The following is a 24926-nucleotide window of genomic DNA, read 5'->3' on the forward strand; positions in this document are numbered from 1 at the left end:
TTTTGTTGGCGGGAAATATACGAAGATTTTTTAGATAGGATCATTCGAACGCCATCTTGTGGATTATCGAAGCGTATAGTAGTTATAATAGTTGTAGCTAATTTAGTTGTTTTTCTATTAATCAGCCTGTGGTCTAAGGGTACGATTTACCACCGTCTATCCAGAGCAATGGATTCTGTCGGGTATTCGAGACTACATGCTGATTTTCATTTTTTCTTATAGATTTTTTCGGTCAAAGGTCAGCATTTTCGGTGTTAACGCATATGGATTAAGAAGGGGATTTTTAGGAAACTCCTTAATAGGAATATTCATGAATATTACATCGTATGGCCTTGATCAATGATAAAAATGTTCACCGTATCGGTGATAACGTTATCAACGATGATACACGTTGCTCGTGAACGATGATACTCATATACGTTTTTACTTTCACAGGTGTGTGAGTTGGATATCTTCCATGTATTTGTGTATGTTGTGTTTGTAATCTGTACGAATGCAATTCGATTTATGTGTCTGCATAAAATGGTTTCCTCTTTTTTTTTTTTAAATTTTTTTGATGCTGCGTTCTTCATTTTTGAGAGCTTCAACAAGAGGAGAAAAAGAGAAAATAAAAGGAAAATGGTGGTGATGGTGGTGGTGGTAGTGGTGAAGGAGAAGAGAATAATTTAAAATTCAAACCTCGTCAGATAGTCTATCATTTTTTTCACCAACACAGCAGCAGCCTACTCTATGCACATAAATTTTCTTTCAAGAGTTTTCGTACTATTTTTAAGTACAGTTAGGATCCATTTAGGATCAGGACACATATCTGGGTCTCATTTATTTTCAATGATTTTTTTTTTTTTTGAATTAGGTTCTTGATCTAGACCTTTTGTTTAATATGTATAAATATAATATATTTGGCCTTGTTTTATTGATTACGTAAACAACGATAATACTAACTATTAAACTTTTTTATAAAACGATTCATTTATTCGAGTAAAACCGCATGCAGTGTCTCGTTTCGCGGTAATTATGAAGTCTTACGTAAATATATATTATATATAAGATCTAGCTTGGAAGTATTATTTTACGATGAATTTGATACACATTAAATCATCAATGAAGGATAATAAGGGGAAAAAAATACGATTGAAAAAAGAATATCAAATAAAACTACGAACATCGATAATAAATGTTTTAAGAATAATTTTAAACGATTTCAAACAATCCATGATTTTGCATAATTGTTTGATATTTCAGTATAAAAGAAAAAAAAGTTTTAAGTATATACTATAGTATAGATTAAGTAGACTATAGATTAAGAGATTAAGTATACTATAAGTATAGATTAAATGAAAAATATATTAAAACTGATCTCTATTTAAATGTCTGATAATAATAATAAAAACTAACGTATAAACAATCGTTAACAAGTAAAAAAAGAAATAAATATCGCGGGAATATTCAAATTGATGTCGTAACGAGGGTTTTAAAGCGCAGACGCATGTGATAGGTGGGGTGGTTATAAGAGTCGTCGTCGTCAACGTAGTGATGGTGAGGGTAGGTGTAGAGTAGGCGTTGTAGTACTATGGAATAAGAGGGTGGAAAAGGGGTGAGTGAGCGTTTTCCAGCTAACGGATCGATATGGAAGACGCGAGAGTGCGCGAAGAAGACCACATCGTTGCACCTACGTTGTTGTAGTAGTACTAGTAGTAGTAGTAGCATTAGTAGTAGTAGTAGTAATAGTAGTATTCGTCGTCGTCGTGATAGTATTCGTCGGTGGTGACGGTCATCGAGTAAACGGACGAAGCGAGAGTAGATCGACAATAGTCAATTTTCTCTTATAAGAAAGAGAGGGGATGGTTAGCAGTTAGAAGGGGGAAAAGAGAGAGAGAGAGAGGAAGAATTGTGTGTGTAGGAGTGGGTATTCCCGTTCATCCCTTACGCGTTGTTCACCCCTGCGGTAGCAGGACTGTTAGTAGTAGAAATATCAGAACGAGCAGCACCGGCGCTTTCAACCACCAACCACCACCACCACTATCATCAACCACCTCCATAACCTCCACCACCACCACCACCACCACCACCACCACTGGTAGCAGCAGCATCGTCGTTTCGTTTGCGACCTGCTCCGGTTCTCTCGCGCGAGAAACGCGCGCGTATTCTCGCGCTGCGTTCCATGAGAGTAACTCGGATTAAAAGATACCCTTCGCAAGAGATATGTTTGAGAAAATAGTGTTACTAGATATTAATCGAACGAGTTAAGAAGTAAAAGGAATATATATGTGCATATTCCTTAATCGTATTGCTACAATTCGAGGGTTGTACTTCTTATTTATAACATTTCTTCTTTCTTAACCACCATCAACCAACCAACCAATCAACCACCATCAACTACTACTACTGGAAATTTCGTTAGCGTGATCATCATCGGTTCGTTCACCGAGTGACTCTTTATATATTTATCTATTTCTCTCGGAGTTATGTCTACCTTATACGAAAATACTATTCAACATTGTAGTAATAATAACAATAATAATAATAATAATCGTAGTAATATTACCAACGTGTACGCTTGTGTTAACGGGAGTGCCGGTAAAGAAGAAAAAGAAGAAAAAGATAACGTAGTAGAGTGTTCCATTATTATTTTTCATTATTAAATTAATAATAATCATCGTCATCGTTACCGTCTTGTCGTCGTCGTTGACGTTATTTAGAAATCTAACCAATAAATAAATAAATAAAAAAATAAAAAAAAGGGTAGAGGGGAAAAAGATTTATCGTCAAAAACATATTTGAATATAATAATAAAGGAAAATAGTGGAAAAGACATCGTGCAGAATAGGAAGAAGACATGTCCGCGATGTCGCGGGGTCCGCCCCGCGCTCGCGGACCCACACGGATCATCGAGAGGACGACGCCTAATCTTGGAAGTGGAAGAACAAGAGGAATCATCGTCAATAATATTGTCAACATTAAATTCGTCCTCTTGGTTATTCTCGTCACTGTACTCACGCCCACGGTCATTTCCGAGAAAAGTAAAGAATGTAAGTAACATACAAAATTACAATCTTTTTCTCTTTCTCTCTCGTTAATAATTTATTTAATTTTATTATTTTTCCTAACCTTATAGACTTTCTTCCTCTTTTTTTATTTTTTTTTATTTTTTTCAATACCTCCGTGCGTGCGTGCGTGCGTGCGTGCGTGCATGCATACATGCGTGGTGGTTTTTTTTTATTGCAACAATTTTCGGCGCCAATATCCATGACGGGATAAGCAACCAGCAGCAGCCAGTCTTTTGATCCTGCGTACTCACAACTTTTCCGATTCAACATTCTCAAGCATGCTCTTCTAAACTATCCCCCCTCTCTCCCCTTCTATATAATTCGTACTAACTAATATGTGTGTGTATGCGTGTACGTAAGTACATTCTTATGTCTAGGTTTATATATTAACGTATATGAATATCTTTATACATACAGATATATGTATATATGTATGTTTACATAAGTTGTAATGTACATATATATGTGTATGTAAGTTCTCTATACGCGAATGAAAATCTTTCTCACGGCTCCTGACACGATCGATGTCCGGTCTCTCTCTACGCGTTGAGAGTGAGCGCGAATGGGACGGGTGGACGGACGGACGGAAGGACGCATGCCGGTAAAAGCGAAATCGCTTTTAACAACCACCACTGTACCCATTTTATCCAATCGAGCGAGCGAGCAACGACGACGACGACGACGACGACGACGACGACGACGACGACGACGACGACGACGACGACGACGACGACGACGACGACGACGACGACGACGACGACGACGACGACGACGACGACGACGATGACGACGACGACGACGACGACAACGATGAGTCGACATAGTTTAATTTTATTTCTTTTTTTTTTGTGTTTTTTGTCTCTAATTTTTTTATAAATAAATCTATTTTTATATACAAATATGATAATATATATATAACATATAACATTTTTTTATCATATTTTGTATTATTATAAACATAATACATATTTATTATAACGCATTATTCAAATTACAATTGAATTAGAAATAACCATTAGAAATGGATATATACGAGATTTAATATAATAATGAACAAATGAAAATAATTAATAGTTCAGTTAAGGGTATCCTTTAGTAATCATAGTAATTACTAGAAGGATACACTCTCACTTTATATATGATTATTGCTTACGGTCTTGTAAATGACCATATAGGTTCATTCGAAAATCACGCTAATCATGGCAAAGTTACCGGAACAACGTTAATTGTTTGCACCAGTGGCAAGCAGGAAGATTATCACCCATGCTTGTTCTCCTTTCTCTTTCTCTCTCATTCTATTCATTTCATTCTCTCTCTCTCTCTCTTTCTCTCTCTTTCTCGTTTCTGCTGCACCCATTGCACTCTACGAGTTGTACAGGATGAACGTGGTGTGGTCCGATAAACGAAGCTAATTACGACAGTCAAATTAGTCTCGGCGTATGTCCTCCTGTGGTGTTTTCACAAATCCTACAGGATTCGATCGACGACAGGATTCAAGAACTATCGTCAAAATAAAAAAAAAATAAATAAAAAAAATAAACAAACAAACGTATTTATCGATTTGTAATTGTTAGTTTTTAGCATTCATTTTTCGACGGATAAAATAATATTCGTTTCTGGTCATATTTTACGTTTACGAATGATTAGATGAATATCGTTTTTTTTTTTTTTAATTTTGTAATCATTGTTTAATTCTGTACCGATTACGTTGCACGTTAACGTGCAAATTTTCTTTAAAATTTTTTTCTTCTTTCATCGCTTGATCAATCTGCTGACCTAACTGCATCATTGATATCCAAAGTATCGGGTTATAAATATCACAAACTTGTTTGTTTGTTGTTTCTTTTAAACGAACATAGTTTCGATTGTTTTTCTTTTTTAATTACTTTATAATATCGGTCAGTTTTTTCAAACGCGTGCTAATGTTGGCAGATTAGATTAAATATTAACAAGAGTTAATGAGATTTTAAAGTCATTTTTATTAGAAAAGAAAATACGAAACAACTTTTATAACTCGATCCGATAGAAATAAGATTGTTCGTGTTAAATAAACTTTTCTTCTCATTTTGTTTTTATAAATTTACGTTGTTTTGGAGTTGTATATTTTTATTTTATTTTTTTTTATATATATTGAAACGATTTGCTTTAAGGGATATTACGAATAGGACGAAGTTATGTATTTAGATTAATACTTCGAAGTATCTCATCTCGAAATCCTTCTTATCATCAAAGGGATGTGAATATTCTACGCTTTTGATATATTTCTTCTTGGAAATGAAATATTTTCCTTACTTCTTCGTCTCTTCTTCTTCTTCTTCTTCTTTTTATTTTTCTTCTTCTTGCAAGGAGTAAGGAATTTCTCTCTGACGATTTCTCTCTTTCGACGGACGATGCAACACATTGCTCGGTGAAACTTTCGACAGGTAATTTAAACGAGAGCGACAGGTAATTTAACACAAAGTTGCTTTTAAATCGATCCTACTTCTCGTTCTTTCTTTCTTTCTCTTTCTCTCTTATTTACTATTCCCTTTATCTCGAGAAAAAAAATAAAATAATCAAAAGTAAAAATATCTTTTTGAATAATCATCCTCCTCCTATCGATTTATTTTTATTTCTTTTTTTGTCTTTCTTTCTTTTTTTCTTATATTTACTTAATATTAATTACAAATAACAAAATATTATCATTGTAATTATTACGTAACTTCGATTAAGTGTATAATTTCATTCATGATATATACATATTCGTGTATATTTTTATAACACACGCATTTAAAATTGTGTGTATTTTTTTTTCTTATTTAGATATGGAAAAATAGAAAAAACCTTTTTTCTTTTTATCATACATTAAATTTCATAAATTTGAATTAAATAGAATAAAATGAAATATGTACGACCATTGTAACAATTAAAATGGTTAGTTGAATGAAACGAGTAATAATTCACGTACTCGTATAAATTTATATATAAGTACGTATATTTGTGTATATATGCGTGTGTGTGTGTGTATGCGTAGTGTATGAGTGTAATTGTGTTCCATATCGGGTGTTCTCAAGTGTCCACCATTTCCTTTCTATCTCACACTTTAGCTGCCTTTCTGATCGGTCCATAGCTTTCTCAAGTGGCAGGAACGTGACGTATCGTGATTCTCCGGTTGCTATTCTTTTATTGGTCCTTTCTTGAATCGGTTCTCCCGTTTCTATTTTTTCTCACTCTTGTTCCTCTTTCAAGTCCCGCATTCTCTAGATCGGATTTACTTCCGTGTATTTCTCTTATTCGATATCATCCATTACCGGTTTCAGATATTTTTTTTTACTTTTTTATTTTCTTCTATTTTTAAACGATCAACAACAAGATAGTAAGATCTTTTCGAAAGATTATATAAACGATAATGTTCATTCTTTAAATCTTCTTTTAATTTTAACACTTTGTTTTCGAGATCCTTTTTCGCTAGGGCAAACCGGCTTTAGACACATTAAATAAAACATTTTGAACTTGTATATTTTAACAATATACATATCTTCATAGTTCAATGAACAATATTTGTTAAACATTACATTCTATTATTTTCGCTTTGTATGGTAGTTTATAAAATAATCTCCAAGGTGTATTCTTGGCTTGTAGCAAGAAAAAAAAACAAAAAATTGTATAACCGTGCGTAAAATCGGTAAAAAAAAAAATGAAAAAAGAAACGCGCAGGAGAGGTGAGGTAACGGAAAATTTAGGGAAATGGGGGTTTGTTGAAGGGGTGATGGGGGGTTAAAGGGGTAAGGTAGGATTGGGTGCACGTCGACGTAAATAAATTTGTGGCGTCTCGAGCGCCATTTTCGCGTCGATATATCGCTTATCGTTGGTTCAATGTGAGGGAACGTAAAGCATCGCGGAAAAACAGAACCAGGAGGGAGATAGACGGTGAAGGTATGAGGATGAGGATGTGGGTGGGTGGAGGGAGTTAAAGGGAACTGCACGGTGGGACGAACTTCGATATTACTTTCCGTTGCGGACCGGAAGTGGTGGGATTTATGATTCTTTCCCTTGGTCCTCTCCAACATATGTTGGCCACCTATTTATTTTCTTCTTTTTTTTTTTCATCTTCTTCTTCTTCTTCTTTTTCTTCTATTTTATTTTTTGCAGGCGAATTAATTTTCAAAAATCTTTATAAACGATTATAATAATAACAATAAGAGAACATTTAGTAAGGTTTGTTAACAAGTAAAATAATTTTTTGTTATTTCGTCAAATAATTTTCAAAACATTTAAAAAACAAAACATAAATAAGAATGAAAATCTAATGGATGAATAAAAAAATTTATATCAACGTTTATTCAACGCAATTGAGGATTTTATTCTTGAATTTTTAGACGGAAACACTACCCCCAAAAAATGTAATTCCGTGCGTTGAATACACGAGATAGTTGTTAGATTAATTTATGGTAATTTGCGTTTAAATATCTACTTTATTGTCTTTTTCTTTTCCCTCTTTCCTTCTCACACCGAAAAGAAGAAAAATAAACTAAAATGAAGCGTTATAAGATAAAAAAAAGTGATAAAATTCAAAAGACAATACTAGAGTTAGTAGTTTCGATTTCGAAAGTTATGTTTTATTTTTACTATGATTTATGTGTTCTTTGTTGTTTCTTTTTTTTTTGAAAAGCAATAAAACTCTTCTGTAAAACGTCCGTTTTTTCTTTTAAGAGAGAAAACGATTTCTCTTTCATTTTAAGGGTGAAACGTAGATCGAAGTGGGTAATAGTAGGCCCACATTGGCAGCCCTTCTTCGTTGCTCCATTGCTTTCTTGCAGCTTCTTGAACCGACAACAATCAGCCCCCTCCTTTTCTTACTTCCTTCCCTTCCTCCCTTCTTCCCTCTTCTAACTTTCCACCCCCTTTTCTCTTCTTTAGTGAGGTAAAGCCAAGGAAGGAAGGAAGGAAGGGAGGCAAGCAGGCAGGCAAGCAAGCAACCCTTGTCAATGTCTAGCAGCTTGATTTCTTGCTAAACTCGTCTGACGCAAGAAAGTTCACGCTTTCTATCTATCTCTCTCTCTCTCTCTCTCTCTCTCTCTCTCTCTTTCTATTTCCAACTCTCTTTCACTTCCTCATACCTAGCTGAGAGAAGCAACCAAGTCAGCTAACATTTTCTCGCGACACGTTTACTTATCCCACCGGAGATGACCGGGAACACCGCATCAACTTAAAATCTGTCCCAGGATTAAAAGAACAAAAAAAAAATCGTCGTATCTAGTATCTTTCGATAAAAAAGAAAATAAAAAGAGAAGAAACAAAATGATAGTTTGAAAAAAAACGATAAATCTTGTCACCGATCGTTAAAGCTGTTTAAATTAAACAATGAAATCAATTAAGTTGTTTAAAACGTTCTAACGTAGTCTATTAATATTTTTAATTATTTTTAATTAAAATACATTTGTTGTTAATTTATTCGTAATCTAATTGTAAGTGACGAATTATTTAGGTCAATATTAAAATATATGTCATGCTAAAAATAACAAATATCTCCCGTTAACTGATTACGTCCGTATATCGTATACGTTATAAACAAAAAAGAAAGATAATTTATTCTTCAGCGTGAACAAATCCATATATTATACGTGATAGTATATGTGGGACGAGCGCCTCCATGACAAACTTATTAAGCATTCGTGGAAAGGAATTGGTCGTTGGGCCCTGGATAGAGGCCTCAGTTGGTTAAAAGAGCAGTCGCCCGAAAAGCGAAAGATCCGGGTTTTCGAGTCCCGGTCCAGTCAGTCCAGCGGTCCAATTTTTTCCACGAAGCTTACATATATCTGTATATTAAACCATGATATTACATGAAAAAGAAAAAAAAATCATCCTTTAAATATAACGCATCGTATGCGATATCAAAAAAGGTTTTAACGGGTTTAAACCGTTAAAAAACCGTTTAAAGCCGCGATAAAAAATATTACGACCCCTTCCCGATGCGATCCTAATTATCGAACGTATAAATAAATAATTATTTATATTTATAAAAAACACAAATAATAAAGGAAAATAAACCAGAAACAAAATATTCGCGTATATACCGTGTGATCATTTTTAGATAGATCTTTAAAAAAAAAAATATCGATCAAAATAAATGAGACGTTTATTTCGAAACAGACCTAAACTCTGTTTTAATCATTTATTTGTCGTTGACTTTAGAGCAATGCTTATACATAAAAATTCGGATTTTATTTTTCATAAAAAGCATTGAGCAGACAAAAATAAAAGACAGAAAAAAACAAACAGAAAATATAGTTCATTTAGGTATAATTTTTCCTCCCAAAAAAAAACAGAACGTCTCAAATAAATAGAAACGAATCTATAAGGGAATGTAAGTACTGTTGTTTTATAATTTAATTAATTATGCGAACGAAACCAACAATTCGATATAACTTGGTTCAATTAATTGTTGTATATATATATATATTTTGTGTTAATATAAAGTAGGAAAGTTCGGGAACAGATAGTTTCAATGCTCTTCTTCTTCTTCTATCTCTCTCTCTTCCCCTCATTCACCCCCTGTTACGAGGACAAGTTTCACCAAATTGAAAGCTACGTAACGGGAAGTTCGTGGTACTTGCCTTCCAATCGTCGTATCGAAGTGTCGTAGTAGAATTGTTCTCGATAGCCGCTCGTTGGTGGTTTGTTCGATATTCTCCTACTCTCTCTATTTCTCTTTCTCTATCTCTCTACCTATCCTACATGTTTCTTCATCTCTATTTCTGTCTTTGTCTATCTTCTTTATTACCTCAATTACGAAATACCCTATTGATAGTTTCAACAACACTTTGCTCAATACTCTCGACTATTGCTTTTAACTTTCATATCCTTTTTTCTTTTTTTTTTTTTCATTTACCAACTTTCATTTTCCTTCATTTTCTTTTTCTTCTTTCATCTTCTTTCATTTATCGTTAAACTTTGTGTTATCGAAGAGAGGAAAAGATTTTCTCAGAAGTAGGGAAAGATTTATTTACTTTTTCTTACAAAAATTGCCATTATTCGTTCGAATGGGAATTTTCATGTTTTTTTTTTTTATATCGTTAAGATTATCGATAAATATTTTATATCGTTATTACGTTAAGTTTTAATAATACGATTACAAGATTATGATGTGTAAGATTTAATTAATGAAATATTATTTAACAACGTTCTCTTAGTTATTGGCTGTCATCATCCAAATATGATTGACGAGGTATTGAAAGTCGTTCAAATTTCTAATGAAAAAAAAAACAAAAATCTTTAACGTTTGAGATATAAAATAATACAAAATTTCAACTTGCGATATAAATTTTTGGATAAAAGGCTAATAACAAAAAACAAATGCATTAAATTTAACAATTATAACACTTATTGATGAAATTCGATACGATGTAATATTTAAGAAAAAACAACAGGGAAACATACATGTCTCATAAAGTTGTGCTGAAATAACTTAATTCCCCGTTATCACTAATAAACTTTAATGTCTCATACGTTGAGACATCGGAGTTATAGGCTAGAATCATGATGTCTCGTACGGTGAGACAGCGGAGTGCAAAGGGTTAAAATAAAAAAAAAAATAGCTTCAAAAATTACTTAAAAAAAATAAAAAAAATTCATATTTTTATTTCATTTGCCATTATTATCTGTTTTGGTTAGTAGTCAGCGGAAAAACAGTCGCAGCGACTGACATGCGAAAATGGCGCCGTTCATATTAATGGATTCGTTCGAGAGCGCGCCGCAGTCAAAGGGTTAAAGGTAGAGGGGAAGAGGGGGTGGGTCATTGATGGGGCTGATAACAGTCAAAGTGACAATTACCAACCATCTTTTAATATAAAGAAAGGAATCTCTTCTCTTTCTCTCTTTCTTTCTTCAACATTAAACAAGATTTAGTTTTCTTCTTATTTTTTATTTCTTCTTAGTACTTCTCCTTCTACTACTCTCTTCTATACTTCTAACATCACATTCTAGCACGAACCCTAAGGCTTACAACGATCACCTACCACCCACCTTTCGTACACCCCTTCCTTTCTCTTTCTCTTTCTTCTTTTTTTTATGCAATCGGCGTAACGGCAGTGCATTGTGAGCTTCGGTTCACTTATTTCTCCCTAGAGAAAGAAAGAAAGAGAAATAGATAGATAGATGGAGACATAAAAAAGTTAAAAAACATAGAAAGATAGAAGAGAGAGAGAGAGAGAGAGAGAGAGAGAGAGAGAGAGAGAGAGAAAGAAAAACGTATAGATACTTTCAAAGAAAATAGACGCTTTGTAATATTTCTTTCATCCTTGTCTAACTACCTGTTTAAGAATTTCTCTCTTTCTCACTCTCTCTTTCTCTCTCTCTCTCTTTATCTCTATCTCATTTTAATACATCCTTTGAAACCTCACTTCTTGATTTTCACGTTATTATTACGCCATAGAAAAAAGATCTTACAGATAGATAGGTAAAAGCGTATCGAGAATTCTACGTTCCGCGATTGGCTTCTGAAAAGAAGGAAAGGATAAAAGAAAAAAAAATATGTGTATAGAAAAATACGATTTTACATTATAACGTGTCAGAGGACTTTTCACGTATCTTCTTCGTATTCAATCGAAATAAGCATATTAAAATATAAATCGTAAAAAGATGTTTGATATTTCTTTTTCTATTTTTTTGTTCTTCTTCTTCTTCTTAACGATCTCTTCTTTCTTCATCGTCGTTTATCAAATTGTGTAAGGATATAATATACTTTTTTATTCTTCTATTAAAAAGAAAATAATAATAATATACAGGAGTTGAGAATTTAAATTTAAATCCTATTAGACATAATATACAAATATATATTATTTCCACCTGCATGATCACTGGGTGGATTGAGTAGCTCAGTTTGGTTATGTTACCGGTCCTAAGCCCGGATAAAGGATGAGGGTTGTCAAAGGTTAGGTTAGACCCCTGTCCCACGTAAAAACCTAGAACAGGATCACAGAATCCAACGACTCGCCTGGTGAGTCGCGATGAGGAACAGGCAATTGTGCCTATTTGGAAGAACGAAGAAGAAGAAGAAGAAGAAGAAGAAGAAGAAGAAGAAGAAGAAGATATTATTTCAATTAATTTGTTCATGTTGAATTATGTTTATTAGGCAAATGAATAATAAAAAGGGAAATAAATGAAGGAAAAAAAGAATTATATATTTGAAAAAGAAGTTTGCCTTTTTTTTCTTTTTTTGAAAACGTGTCAAATATAATAGAAGACACGTTTTATTTTTATATTCCTTTATATGGAAATAGAATTTGTGAAGTACAGTGTTGGTATTGAAAGCTTGATAGACTTTCAAAAGGATATGCAATCGAAACTATGTAATTGGTAAAGCTCAGCCTCGTTACGAATTAGGTAGATAACTGGCTAGCCTATACTATCCTATTCTATCCTATCCTTTCCTATCCTATCCTATGATATCCTAGCAGACTAACTTTTACCTAGGATAGATATATAAAGGCTTGTTTGTTAACGAGTCGACCAATGCAACGATGCTAACTTTAGGTTAGTGCTATTTACTAAATTACACGATGTTACCAATTCGAAATAATTATCTATTAGAAAACATTGCGTTTATAAATGTATCATTTGAATTTATTACTTATCTTCGTATTAATATTCCAATTAATTTAAACCCAAAAATTCATATTAGTATAACTTCTTACAAAAAAAAAACAGTGATCACATTACATGTAGTAACATCGAACTACGATTAATTTGAATAACACTTAATCTTATTAAAAAAAAAAAATTAACTCTCTCCCGTTCCTCTTATCCCCAACCCTTTAGAAAAAAAAATAAAAATTGAAAGATAAAGAAAGAGTTTCAAGTTGGATCAGTTTTCAACAAGTTAAGCACAAAGAGTTAAGAGTCTTCATAGATGATAGACGTTTAAAAAGGGGAGTTAGGTTGAAACCTGTACCTAGTGTAGCTTAGAAATAGAGACTGCATCCCCCCATCATCAGTCTTGTGAAGATACTTCAAAGAAACCAAGACGTCTCGGACGAAGGAGGTACCTTGTCCTAAGGTAAATGTTGTCCAACCTCGCTTACTAAGCTAAGCACGAGGGTACTGCAAACAGATCCTAGGGGCATATTTAACAATTCCTTGAGCTACCACCGATCGAGAACTTTCCAAGATATTTTATTGTCTTTTATATAAGTGTGAGAGTAGAAGAAGAAGGAACAAGGAAGAAGAGTAAAGTAGAATAATAATAATAATAATAATAATAATAATAATAATAAAAAGACACACCCACACATAATTTTTTGTTCCTTCAACTATTACTACTCCTTATTCTATTCTTATTCATGTGAGATAGGTTGGAAGGTACAAGCACCATTACAGGTATAAAGTTATTTACTATCTATGAAGCGAGGTTACTAGCCTTACTTGCTTTCGATCGATTGATCGATCCATCCCTCCTCCTTCTTCCTTATCCCTTATCCCTTCCTTCCTTCCTTCCTTCTCATTCTCTCTATCATCTTCGTGAGTTTAGGAAAACACGTTAACCTATTATTACAGGACGTTCCCACGTTGCAATTAACTGCAAGTGTACGCTTCAGGTGTTGGAACTGTTTGCATATCTATGAATATTCATGCACCTACTCGTAACCCCACCCCACCCTATCCACCCACCACCATCACCACCCTATTTCCTCTTTCTTTCTCTTTTTCTTTTCGTTTGGGTATCAATTTAAAAATATATTCATTTATATATATTTTTTATTAATAATAATAATAATAATAATTGTATATTTGGTCAATGATTTCGTTTGCGTTAGATAAAAAATTATGTTGGTAGTTTGTCGTAACCAACGAATCAAATGTTCAACGATATCAATTTTTAATTAACCCGTTGTACTCGGATTATTGATTGTTTTCGTTAAATATTTAATAATCATTCTACTATTGCTCGTTGCACTAAGTATTGCCATGAAATTTCTTCGAATTCTTGGCTGAAATATTTTATCATAGTTATTAAATTATTAATCAAATTTCTTTTTGCGTTAATTTTTCGTTCTCGATTGTGTAAGTTAAATTACGCTAATAATTGAATCTTGTATTTTTTTCTCATTGTTCGAGAAACATTGTTATACCGTTAAACATGATAATATTATTCGATGTTCCTAGTTTCGTGTGTTTTTTTGTATTATTTTATATAAAAAAAGAAAAACTAAGGCAAAAGATTTGTATCGTAAACAAAAATCTGGAAAGTTTCATTCGATGGTACACAAAATTTCTTTTTCTTGCGCGTACACGCATTCTCGATACTTATTTTTTACTTGCTTCTCTTCTCTTTTCTTTTCTTTTCTTTTTTTTTTTTCTTTTTGTTTTTCTTTATTTAAAAGAGAATAAACAGACGTAGAACCCCTTCCCTCTTTTTTTTAGTTTTTTATTGCACAACCTCAAAGGATCTTTTTCTCAGTCATTCATCGACTCTTCCATCCGTCCCTTCATCCCCTCACCTTGTCTTTACCTGAACCACACCCCCACCACCTCCTTTTCTCGTTTTATCCGTGTACCTTCCCTTTCACAGACCTCTTATACTGGAATGCGTGTTTGCAATGCACGCGGTGTATTTCCTCGGTGTTTTTCCCCTCGTCTTATTTGTGGTAGCGCTTCATTTTCACCTCAAAAGATCGTTAAAAATAATCTCTCTCTCTCTCTCTTTCTCTTTCTCTTTCTCTTACCTATTTGTTGTTTTTTTGTGCTTTATTCTTTTCTTTATTTTTTTCTTAAAAGTCGATTTAAAAATGTTTCTAAAATAATTCTTGAAGAATTGGGTAAATGAAACATTTTCCTTTTATTTATTTCTCTTGATGTTACTGATTTATAATAATAATATTATTATTATTATTTACGTTTTTCCAAACATATATATAGTAATAAAATCTTAAATGAGAAGTCAAATAGACTAACATCCGGCAATCTAATGTTAAAGTCAATTGATTTTCTTCGAAAGAAAAAGAAAGAGAAAGAGAAAAATAAAGAGAAAGAGACAGAGCACAATTTATTTTGTATCAAGGTGGCAGTTCACTTAGACGCCTTCGACGATTCCCATTGGAGAATGAAAGAAAAAAAGCAAAAAAAGGAAAGAAGAAGAAGAAAAAAAAGAAAATTAAATTGAAAAAAGAAATAAATACTACTGTTGTGAAATTGTTGCAAAAATTCTGATGAAATAGGATTTTCATATATATAAGAAAAAAAAACAACAGAAAGACGAAAAAAAAACAACAGAAAGACGAAAAAAAAAATTAAAAAGAATTCACATTTAAAATAACCGAGGTAAATTGATTCGTCAACGAACAGTAGAAGAGTACTTTTTGCATTTTGTATTATATTATTATTATTTTTTTTCTGGGGGTTGTTTTTTTTTGTCCTGTATCAACGAACGAGTATTTTATTTTCGAATTGTCATTTATAATACCATTTTTGCCTTTTATTTTTTACGTTAGTTGAACATATTTCGGTCAATAATTGTTTTTTTTTATACATGTATTTTCTCGTGCAAATTAGTTAAGATGAATTTTCAGGAAAAAAAATTCGTTCAAAACGCGTTTCTCATAAATCGGGTGTTTAAATTGAACGAATAATCATTTCAAATATAAAAAGACGTTGATGATCTTTTTAAAAAACGTGATTTGATTTGTTAACAACAACAACAACAACAACAACAACAACAACAACAACAACAACAACAATAATAACGATGGAATTTAAATATATTTTGTAGACTTCAATTTTTTTTATGAAAATCAACAAACAAGATTTGTTTTGAATTAGTAGTATGATTTTAAGTAAGGAGTTTCTAAAAAAATAAAAATAAAAAAACAAAGATACATTTAGACGTATGATCAAAAATATTTGAAGGATATGAAAAAAAAAAAAATAAAGATAAAAGATAAGAGAAATAGAAAGAGAATTGAGAGATATATAAAACAGGAGAAAATGTTGTTCTCAGAGTGTCATTTCAGGAGGTCGGTATCTACTACTTCAACCCCCTTTCAGCCGTCGCTGTCTCACGAACGGGCTAACCCCTTTAGGGCGTCGAAGCTTTAATAACGGGTTGCACTGAAAACGCGAGGCTTAATATCGCGCCGTCACGCCAAGGTGATATTATTCAAAAGCACCGTTCAAAGAACCGACCAACGCGTGGTTTATGCTAGACACTTTCGCTTTTAAATCATTTCTTTTTCTTTTTCTTTTTCTTCCTACTTTATTTTTTTCTTTTTTTTTTTTTAGTAGGAAAATTATTATATTTCTTAAGATGCATTTATTTCTTCCTACACTTTATTTTATTTTATTTTATTTTATGTACAATTTTAATACGAGTTAACCAAAGAATTGTTTGACATTTATTTTGTATTTTAATTAGTATTTATATAAAATTTTAAAGTTAATATTATTTATAATATTATATTATATATAATAAAAAAATGTATATATAAATAATATTATAATTAGCTCAGAGGAGTGGGGTAGAATGATTGATTATTGAAGTTTAAATTAATTTGAGTATTTTTTTTGTTAACGTTTACTTTTTTTTTACGAATTAAACAAAAAAGGTAAAGGAAGGGAAAGGAAAGAACTATCAATGAGAAAGATATTTTTTTTTTATTTTTTTAATTTCCATTGTTACAGTCACACGCGTAAAATGTATGTTCATTCAACGACTGCTTGCACAACCAGCAGTAGGTTGTCTCTAGGAGAAGATTGGAAACTTGGAATCCGATCGAAAACGAGCTTTTCTAGTTCCCATGAGGAATCTTCCTGGGATTTACGAGACCGTCCTATTTTAGCTATTCTATCGCTCTCACTTGGGTATTAACGAGACTTACCTTTACCTTACATCCTGTCTAATTAAAAATTATTACATTCTTTTTTTTTTTTAATATCCGTTTAAAGAGAAATCTTTTTTTAAAAATTAATTTAAAATTATTGAACTTACGTTCAAAATTGTTTTTTTTTTTCTTCCAACATGGGGAAAGAAATCATTTTATATCAGGAAATAATTTTATGATTTTATAAAAAAGAGAACAAGAAATTTCTAATCCAATAAATTCCTAACTTTATTCGAAAAGGAAATCACGATAACGATGGACAATCAATATCGATGAAAAATCCTTTCATACAATTGTTCGTATCTTATTTTATCTAAAAAAAGTATACCCGTAGCTAGCTTCTTTGAAAAAGAAACAAATCGAATAATCGTAATGCTATTCGTTGTTGAAGAAAAAGGGTAGCGCAAGTGGAAGAGGTTTTTGTAACGAAAATGTAGAGGAAGAGGAAGAGGAAGAGGAAGAGGAAGAGGAAGAGGAAGAGGAAGAGGAGGAGGAAGAAGAGGGTGAAAGAGGTGAAAGGAGGATGGGAAAAACTGAACACGACTAGAATATAAGAAAATTCGCTATACCATGAAAGACGAATATATTCTGTAGCCCGATAAATTCGATATGTCTTCCCTTGATACACCCGAAGAGGCACCCACCGTTTCGCAAAAGATACGCTACTGCTGACACGGCTAAAGGATATACTTTATATTACTTTTATATAACATATATATATATGTAATTATGTTCGACTTTTTTAAATCCTATAGTAGATTTTTCCTTACCAATACTATTTCTTATCTTGGAAAATTATATTTACAAATTTAATATAATATAATCAAATATACATTTATTTTTACATATTATATTTTATGCATATTATATTCTTTTTAATGTAATATATTAAATATTTTCTCCTATTCAATTTAATCTATTTTAAAAATAATATAATATAATTAAATATAATAAAAAATAATAATTTACTGTGTATGTATATGTATATCTATATATATATATATATGTATTATGGTTAATTTAAATGGAAATTTAGGATAGTATGTAATAATATATCAGATTGGTACCTGTGCGGGTTAGATGCAGCCCTTTTCAACTCTCTCACCTCTTCTCTCAGATAACTCGAATAGTGCTAGTGTTCAAATCCCGGTGGTTTTCGATGTTATTCTGTTCGTCACAATTCCATCCTCTCTCTCTTTCTCTCTCTCTCTCTCTCTCTATTTCTATCTCTTTCCAACTCCCACAGGGACTGAAATTCCGTGTCTGATTTCAAAAGGGTTCGAAATCGTTAAACTGTGTGTGGTGGAGGGATTAATCGTACCTTCCGCTTTCTCTCCCCTGTTCTCTTGTTTTTCTCTGACCATAAAATCGCATGATCTCATCAGCCACCAACAATCCCCACCACCACTACTATCATTACTACTACACATATATATTTTTTTCCCCTTTTTTTTTCAATTATATTCATTCATAGGCTCTTACATTTTAAACATTCATAGATAACTAATTTTTGTTTTCAATTTTAATTTTTCATGCGTACAAATAATAAATTTTTTCAATATTTTTGTTACATATTATACATTATATTATTAGATGTTAAATTAGGATTTACTCAAACTTTTTCGTAAAGAACACACATACACACACGTACAAACATATTGATTTAAAAATTAATATGATTATCTTTGACATCGTATTATTAATAAATTACTTTTTTATTTCTCTCAATTAATCGTGAAAATTACTTTTACGTATTAATATTTAATGTAATAATTCATATTGAATTAAATTTACTAATTGAAGAATATAGTATAGTATAGTAGAAAATATCTAAACTTGTACATTGTCTGGAACAGTCAAGTTAGCCGTGTTGGCAAAGTCTGCGCTTCGAATACTTGACTTTTGTTACTCTTCGCAACGGTGCGGGTTCGAATCCCGGCGGGTTTTTCGTTACACGGGTAAAAACCTTCTTGAAGTTTTTTTATAATGTAGCGTTTTTCTCTTCCTTACGGTTTTGTCCCTATATAATTTTCTCAGTATCCTTTACATTTTGAAATGCTTATAATATTATCTAATATAACCCCCTATATAAATAGGTAGGCTAGGGAAAAGTAGTTACCCACAGTCTAGCTCCATGCTAATGTTCTCTAAATTAGTGTGGCGTTCCCAAACTGTGGAGATAAAACTGCTGTATGTCGCTATGTCCTGGAATTTCATCAATGATTCCAATGACACAAACTTCAGCAACAATCGCATTTTTTTTGTCTTTTTTTCTATCCTTTTCTATCATACCTTTATTCCTTCATGATCCATTCTATCATTTCTTCTTTCTCTATACTACTATCATTTATTTTTTAATAAATCGTTTATGCATGTTTTTTTTTTTAATACGATTAATGAGACAGAATATAAGGATTGCAAGAAGCTTGATTTTATATATATATATATATATATATCTATAAATATGTAGATGGGAGGATAATATTAGAAGGGACTTAAAAGAAATAGGATACGAAGACCGCGAATAGAAGGATCGCGTTGAGGGACGGGAACAATGGCGGGATTTGGTATTTGCGGCAATGAACTTCCGAGTCCCTAATGCCAATTAATAGTAATTATAATAATAATAATAATAATAATAATAATAATAATAATAATATATACATATATATATTTTTATTTTATTCTATTCTATTTATTTTGTTCATTGAAATAAGTTGTTTGTTCGTTCGTTCTTCTTCTTATTTTTTTTTTTTTGACACGATCATTGAAATAGAGAAAAAGAGGATTACCGAAGTATGATATTTTTTTGAGGAGGAGCGAGCATTTGGATTTTATTCTATATTCGTATTATTTTTACTTTTTATTTTTTAATAAATCGTTTATGCATAGAAATTTGAACGTGACCAACGAAATAAGAAAGAAAAATAAGGGAAAGAAGAGAAATGAAAAGAGAGAGAGAGAGAGAGAGAGAGAAATGAAAAAATAGAAAAAATGAAAGAAGAAACGAAAAATGCACACGAACGAAATGAAATGAGAGATGTTTTTATCTCGGATTATTAAGACCAAAGAAGAAGGATGGAGGGGCGGGAGGGAGGGAGGGAAAGGAGGGTTTAGCTGTGGATTCGCGGCTGCAATTTTCATTCAAGTTTTCTCGAGACTCGCGTTTTAGACTTTCGTGAATTCCAGCTTGATTACATTCAATCTAGGACATAACAAGATGACCTCTGAATCGTATCGCCCAGTCTACGTCGAAAAAATAATTAGACGCGCGGTAGAGCTAAGAAAATGGAAAATGGAATTTCTTTTTTTTTCTTTCTCTCTTTTTCTTTCTTAAAAAAAAAAAAAAAGAAAGAAAAAAAGCAAAAAAGAACGTTGTACATGAAAAGCGTAAAAAGAAGGAGATTTGACTCTTAGAAATATTTTCCTTCTCATTTATTATACATATATTTATACTTATTTAATATTTTTCTTTTAATTTTCCTCTTATTTCTTATTAATACAAAAAAAAAAAAAAAAAAAGAAAAAAATCCTCGAATTTATTCACGAATGAAGTTTCTTTAAAGATTTTGAATTATAATTAAATTAAATCACATTCTTATTTTTAGTTTTCAATATATTATACTTGATTGTTAGATATAAATATTTTGAAATCAACATAGAGAAACATATTTATAACATTGATTTTCTCTTTGGTTTTGTTGAAAAGACAAAATCTCTGACCTAATTCAACGCTTTCAACGGACCAAAAAAAGTTTACCTTACCAAGATAATATAAATAAATAAATATAAATAAAATAAAAATTTGAAATGGAAAGATTTATAAAGATTTCATTTTAAATCAAATCTTTCTCATATAAATATAACATGTTTATAATTAATAATTAACCATAAATAAACGTTGATTGTTTTACATCTATAAAACAATAAATTCTATCATCTTGTTAGAGATTCATAAACGCGGCAATTCGTAAGATGAGGCAATTAACGTTGAAGCATCTCGAAGTCACTCGAAAATGAAATAGGATTTAGTCGTGGGTTCTCTGCACGACCTACTAATACGTTTCTCCCTGTATTTCCTTTCGGTTTACTTGCTTCCACCTCTTCACCTTTCAAACCCCTCATTCCCCCCCATCTTACCCTCTTACCCCTTTACCTCCGTTTCACTTCATCTCTCTTTATCTTTCTCTCTCTCTCTCTCACTCTCTCTATCTTGGAAGCTCAGAAATCTGCATAATTAAGATACTCAAACGGTAGCATTCGCTTGAGAAACTCTCTCTCTCTCTTTCTCTGTCTCTCTGACTTTCTCTCTCTCTTTCTCTCTCTCTTTCGTACGGTCATTACGTTTGTAGTACACGTATATGGAATTTCGCTGTACCGCAAACACTAGTGGTAAAATTTTCCGGCGAGTTGATTAGTTACCTTGAAAATACGCTTTAATTACTCGAGAACGCACGGGGGAATAGCACGAAAGTTATATAGAAACTGAATTGGCGATTATGCCACTTGGTTTTATTCCATTTTGTATTATTCGATAATACAAATATAAATAAGATATAAATAAATACTAAAAACCTATAAAAGATATTTCGTAATAAACGATATTTTAATATAAATAAAATAAAAAATTAAATTAAATTAACACATAATAATTTATATTTAAAAATATTTTCTAATATCTTTTTCCCCAAATGAAATATAATAAAACATTGTGAAATTAGAATTGTTAGAATGATATTTTTGAAAGGTTCATTTATAAATTATCTTCTATTTATAATTATCCAAATTATAAATAAATTATATATAATTGGTTCAAATTTTAGTATAACGTGCAATTTCTGATGTTCGATCCTAATAGAAGTTATTTCTACTCGTTTTTAACCTTTTCACTTTTATCTTTTTCTTTGAAATACATGTAAGTATCATAAATGGTATAAGTTCATCGTTTAATAATTCATCCAAGAGATATGTAGTAGTTTTATTTATAGTACACTTTTCGTACGTATTCCATGCACAATGCATATATATCATCCTGTTTTAGACAAATTTATTTTAATAATAGCATTGTAATTCAGATCAATGTTAATTTTCGATTGGTCACATTAAGTAACAGTCACATTTTACTTGTATTTTTATATTGAATTATTAAAATCAATCTTTTTACTTTAATTTACTTTAACTTTCTTTTTTCATAGTACAGGTTTATAGTTTATAAATGAAAATAAAAATATTTTTTGAAACGAAAATTCAAACGAATATCAAATAGAAAAAAAAACACTTTTATAAAATAATTTATTTTCTTATATATATTTTATTTTTATATTAATATATTAAAGTTATTTCAAATTTTGCACGTCGAACGTTTTCTTATTTGAAAAATAAAAATATAATAAGAAAATCTTGTTCACAAACATAGGTTACAAAAGAGAATATGAAATAATTAATTTTATTTTTGTTTTTTTTGGGGGGGGGGGTACCATTCAACACCATTTGAATTAATATATAACAAATTCATATATTAAAATTAAGAAGTAAACAATTTTAATGATATCCTTATTGTAAGATTTTTGTATTATACCAGTAGTATACTTTCATATATCAATAGTTATTTCTCTCACTTTCTGTTTTTCTATCTTTTCTTCTATCTTTCATTGTCCACTATGACATCTTGGAATCAAGTGCTTCAGGCAAAGTATATCTGTCCCCCGAAGGATTATAACTTCGAAAGGAAACTTGTGCAAGGGTGTTGCAAGGAAGAGAAATGTAAGAGAAGAAAAAGTAGGACGAACCACCCCTTTCTCTTCTCTTCTCTTCTCTTCCCTTCATCCCACTTCCTTCCCTTTTCCCCACTGCTTTATCCCTTTCCTACTACCCTTATTCCTCTCTCTTCTCTCTCTCTTACTTTTTTTCACTCTTTTTTTTTCTCTTTCTGTCTAGACTACCTTTCGAAGCAGCCAATATGTTCGTATCCTTTTCTTTTACGTAGTCGCAGTCATCGTAATAGTCGTCGTATAGTCGTCGACTTCGATTTTCCTCTCATATCTAGGACACGAAGGTTATTACACCGCCCTATCGTATAAGTAAACTCCACTTGCATTTCTATTCTCGAATGGGTGAATCGATTGATACGTGTTATTTTTTTCTCCCCCCTCCCACCCGCTTATCGTCAATCACCTTTTTTTCTTTTTCTTTTTCATTTTATTTCTTCTTTTTTTTTTTCTTTTTCAGTTTATCTGTCTCTCTGTCTCTCTCTCTCTCTCGTTTTTCGATTTGAAAACAAAAAGTAGATAATACATATGTTGTACGGTAGTTTGAAAAAAAAAATATATATATTTCGGATTAGTGAGAGATTGACGTTTGAAAAGATAAAATAGATTTAAAAAAAAAAAGAAAAAAGAGAAAAATTGAAACAATTGTAAATAAAATATATTAAAATGTAAATACCTTTTTCTTTTTCAAAAGTTAATTTTGAATTAATTTCAGGATTTAACGTATAAATATGTATGAGTACAAGATTTACTTTTATTTATTTTTTTTTTCTTATAAAAAGAAAATAAATTGTATTGTTATCATTTTTGCCAATACGATTTTTCTTTTTTTTTCTAGAATAACTTTAATAAACATATTTTATGATATTTTTTAATAATAAATTATATTTAAGAATAAAAGGAATTACGCATATTTTTAACAAAAAAGTAACTATATACTTATGTTATAAATAATAATATACAGTTGTTGTGTGTGTATGTGTATATACGCATAATTTATTCTTATATATTTATTTTATAGTAGAATATATCTAAAAAAAACTGTATAGTAGTTTAGTTTCAAGTAACCTGAAAGAATCCGAAGAATCCAGGCACTCGAATATATTCCTATCTACTATATATACGTACTTTAATACATATACGTGTGTATGTATATGTCCTATGTGTTACGTTTAGTATCTTGCTATCGACGTATAGAGTTTCAGACGAAACTCGTATCACCTTTTTCAACGGATTTCTAGCTAGTTTGTGAATTCACAAGAGAAAAAAAAGATATATACATATATATATATATATATATATATATATATATATATAAAGATAGAAAGAGTTTATTACAACACATAAATATTTTGACATCGTTTGACAAAAGTAAAAAGAAAAAGAAAACTCTCGGTTATATATTGTTAAATAATTTAATAATAGAAACACACACGTAGTTATATTAAATTAACGTTAAAAATTAAAAAGATTTCAACGATCTAATTTTACCTTTAAATAAGTTGTGTCATTTAAAATTACTTCTACATTGTTTGTTACGTTAGAAATAAATATTTTAAATAAAAAATTGTATGATATCAAATAAGTAACAACACTAACAATTAGTATAAGAATAAATTTGTTATATTTGTTACTTAGTTCATGTACGCGAAGTATTAATTTAAAAAATTTAATGCAAGGTATTTAAATTAAATTTCTTTTTTAAAAGTTTACAAATCATACAGAACGTTTGTATTTGTAAGTGTGTTATACTTTGTTAGAAATTCGAATTAACAGATGTAATTTTTTTTTTTTTTTTACATCAATAAGCAAACGTTTCCAATTTTGTTGCAATTCTTTTTTTTTCTTTTGACAATTCACTTTACGTATCGCATAGGTAGGTCGTACTAATATGTATGTATGCATGTATGAATGTATGTGTTTGTACCTTTGTGTATGTTGATTTAATCGAGTATTTCTCTTCCTATTTTTCGTACATAGGAATCTAACAATCTCGTACATAGTAAAAGAGGATAAAGCAGAGAACGGTAGTGTGCAGTATCGTTTTGTTTCATTGTGCAGGATTAGTCGAGGATGCCCTTTGGCCTCGTTGTCTGCAGTTCGCGTTTATATTGGCTTTATCGGATTGTATACTTCCTATATATTCGTTCGTTCGAATTAACGGTAAAGAATAATTCAGTAGGATTCGATAGGTTCTATTAGCTCTATCTTCTTTTTTACTTCATTCAAATGTTGTCTATTCAATTTTTCTTACTCGT

General features: G+C 31.1%; 1 protein-coding gene across 3 annotated transcripts in view; it reads left to right on the forward strand.

Annotated features, from left to right (window-relative positions):
* The window catches only part of LOC107069084 (uncharacterized), a 176084-nt gene that overhangs the window by 3353 nt on the left and 147805 nt on the right, over positions 1 to 24926 (forward strand). The window contains exon 2 of one of the 3 annotated variants that reach the window (XM_015326057.2): positions 2402 to 3029. The exons of 1 other annotated variant lie outside the window; for it this stretch is intronic. In XM_015326057.2, coding sequence (XP_015181543.1) covers positions 2837 to 3029 — 193 coding nt within the window. In that variant the 5' untranslated portion in view covers positions 2402 to 2836. Of the gene's footprint in view, positions 1 to 1315; positions 3030 to 24926 lie in introns of those variants that run through there. One more of the 3 variants, XM_089172358.1, reaches the window with a different exon arrangement.

This window comes from Polistes dominula, unplaced genomic scaffold (genome assembly GCF_049000335.1).
Source record: "Polistes dominula isolate Pdom_NZ unplaced genomic scaffold, Pdom_raw_medaka contig_73, whole genome shotgun sequence".
Lineage (NCBI taxonomy): Eukaryota > Metazoa > Arthropoda > Insecta > Hymenoptera > Vespidae > Polistes > Polistes dominula.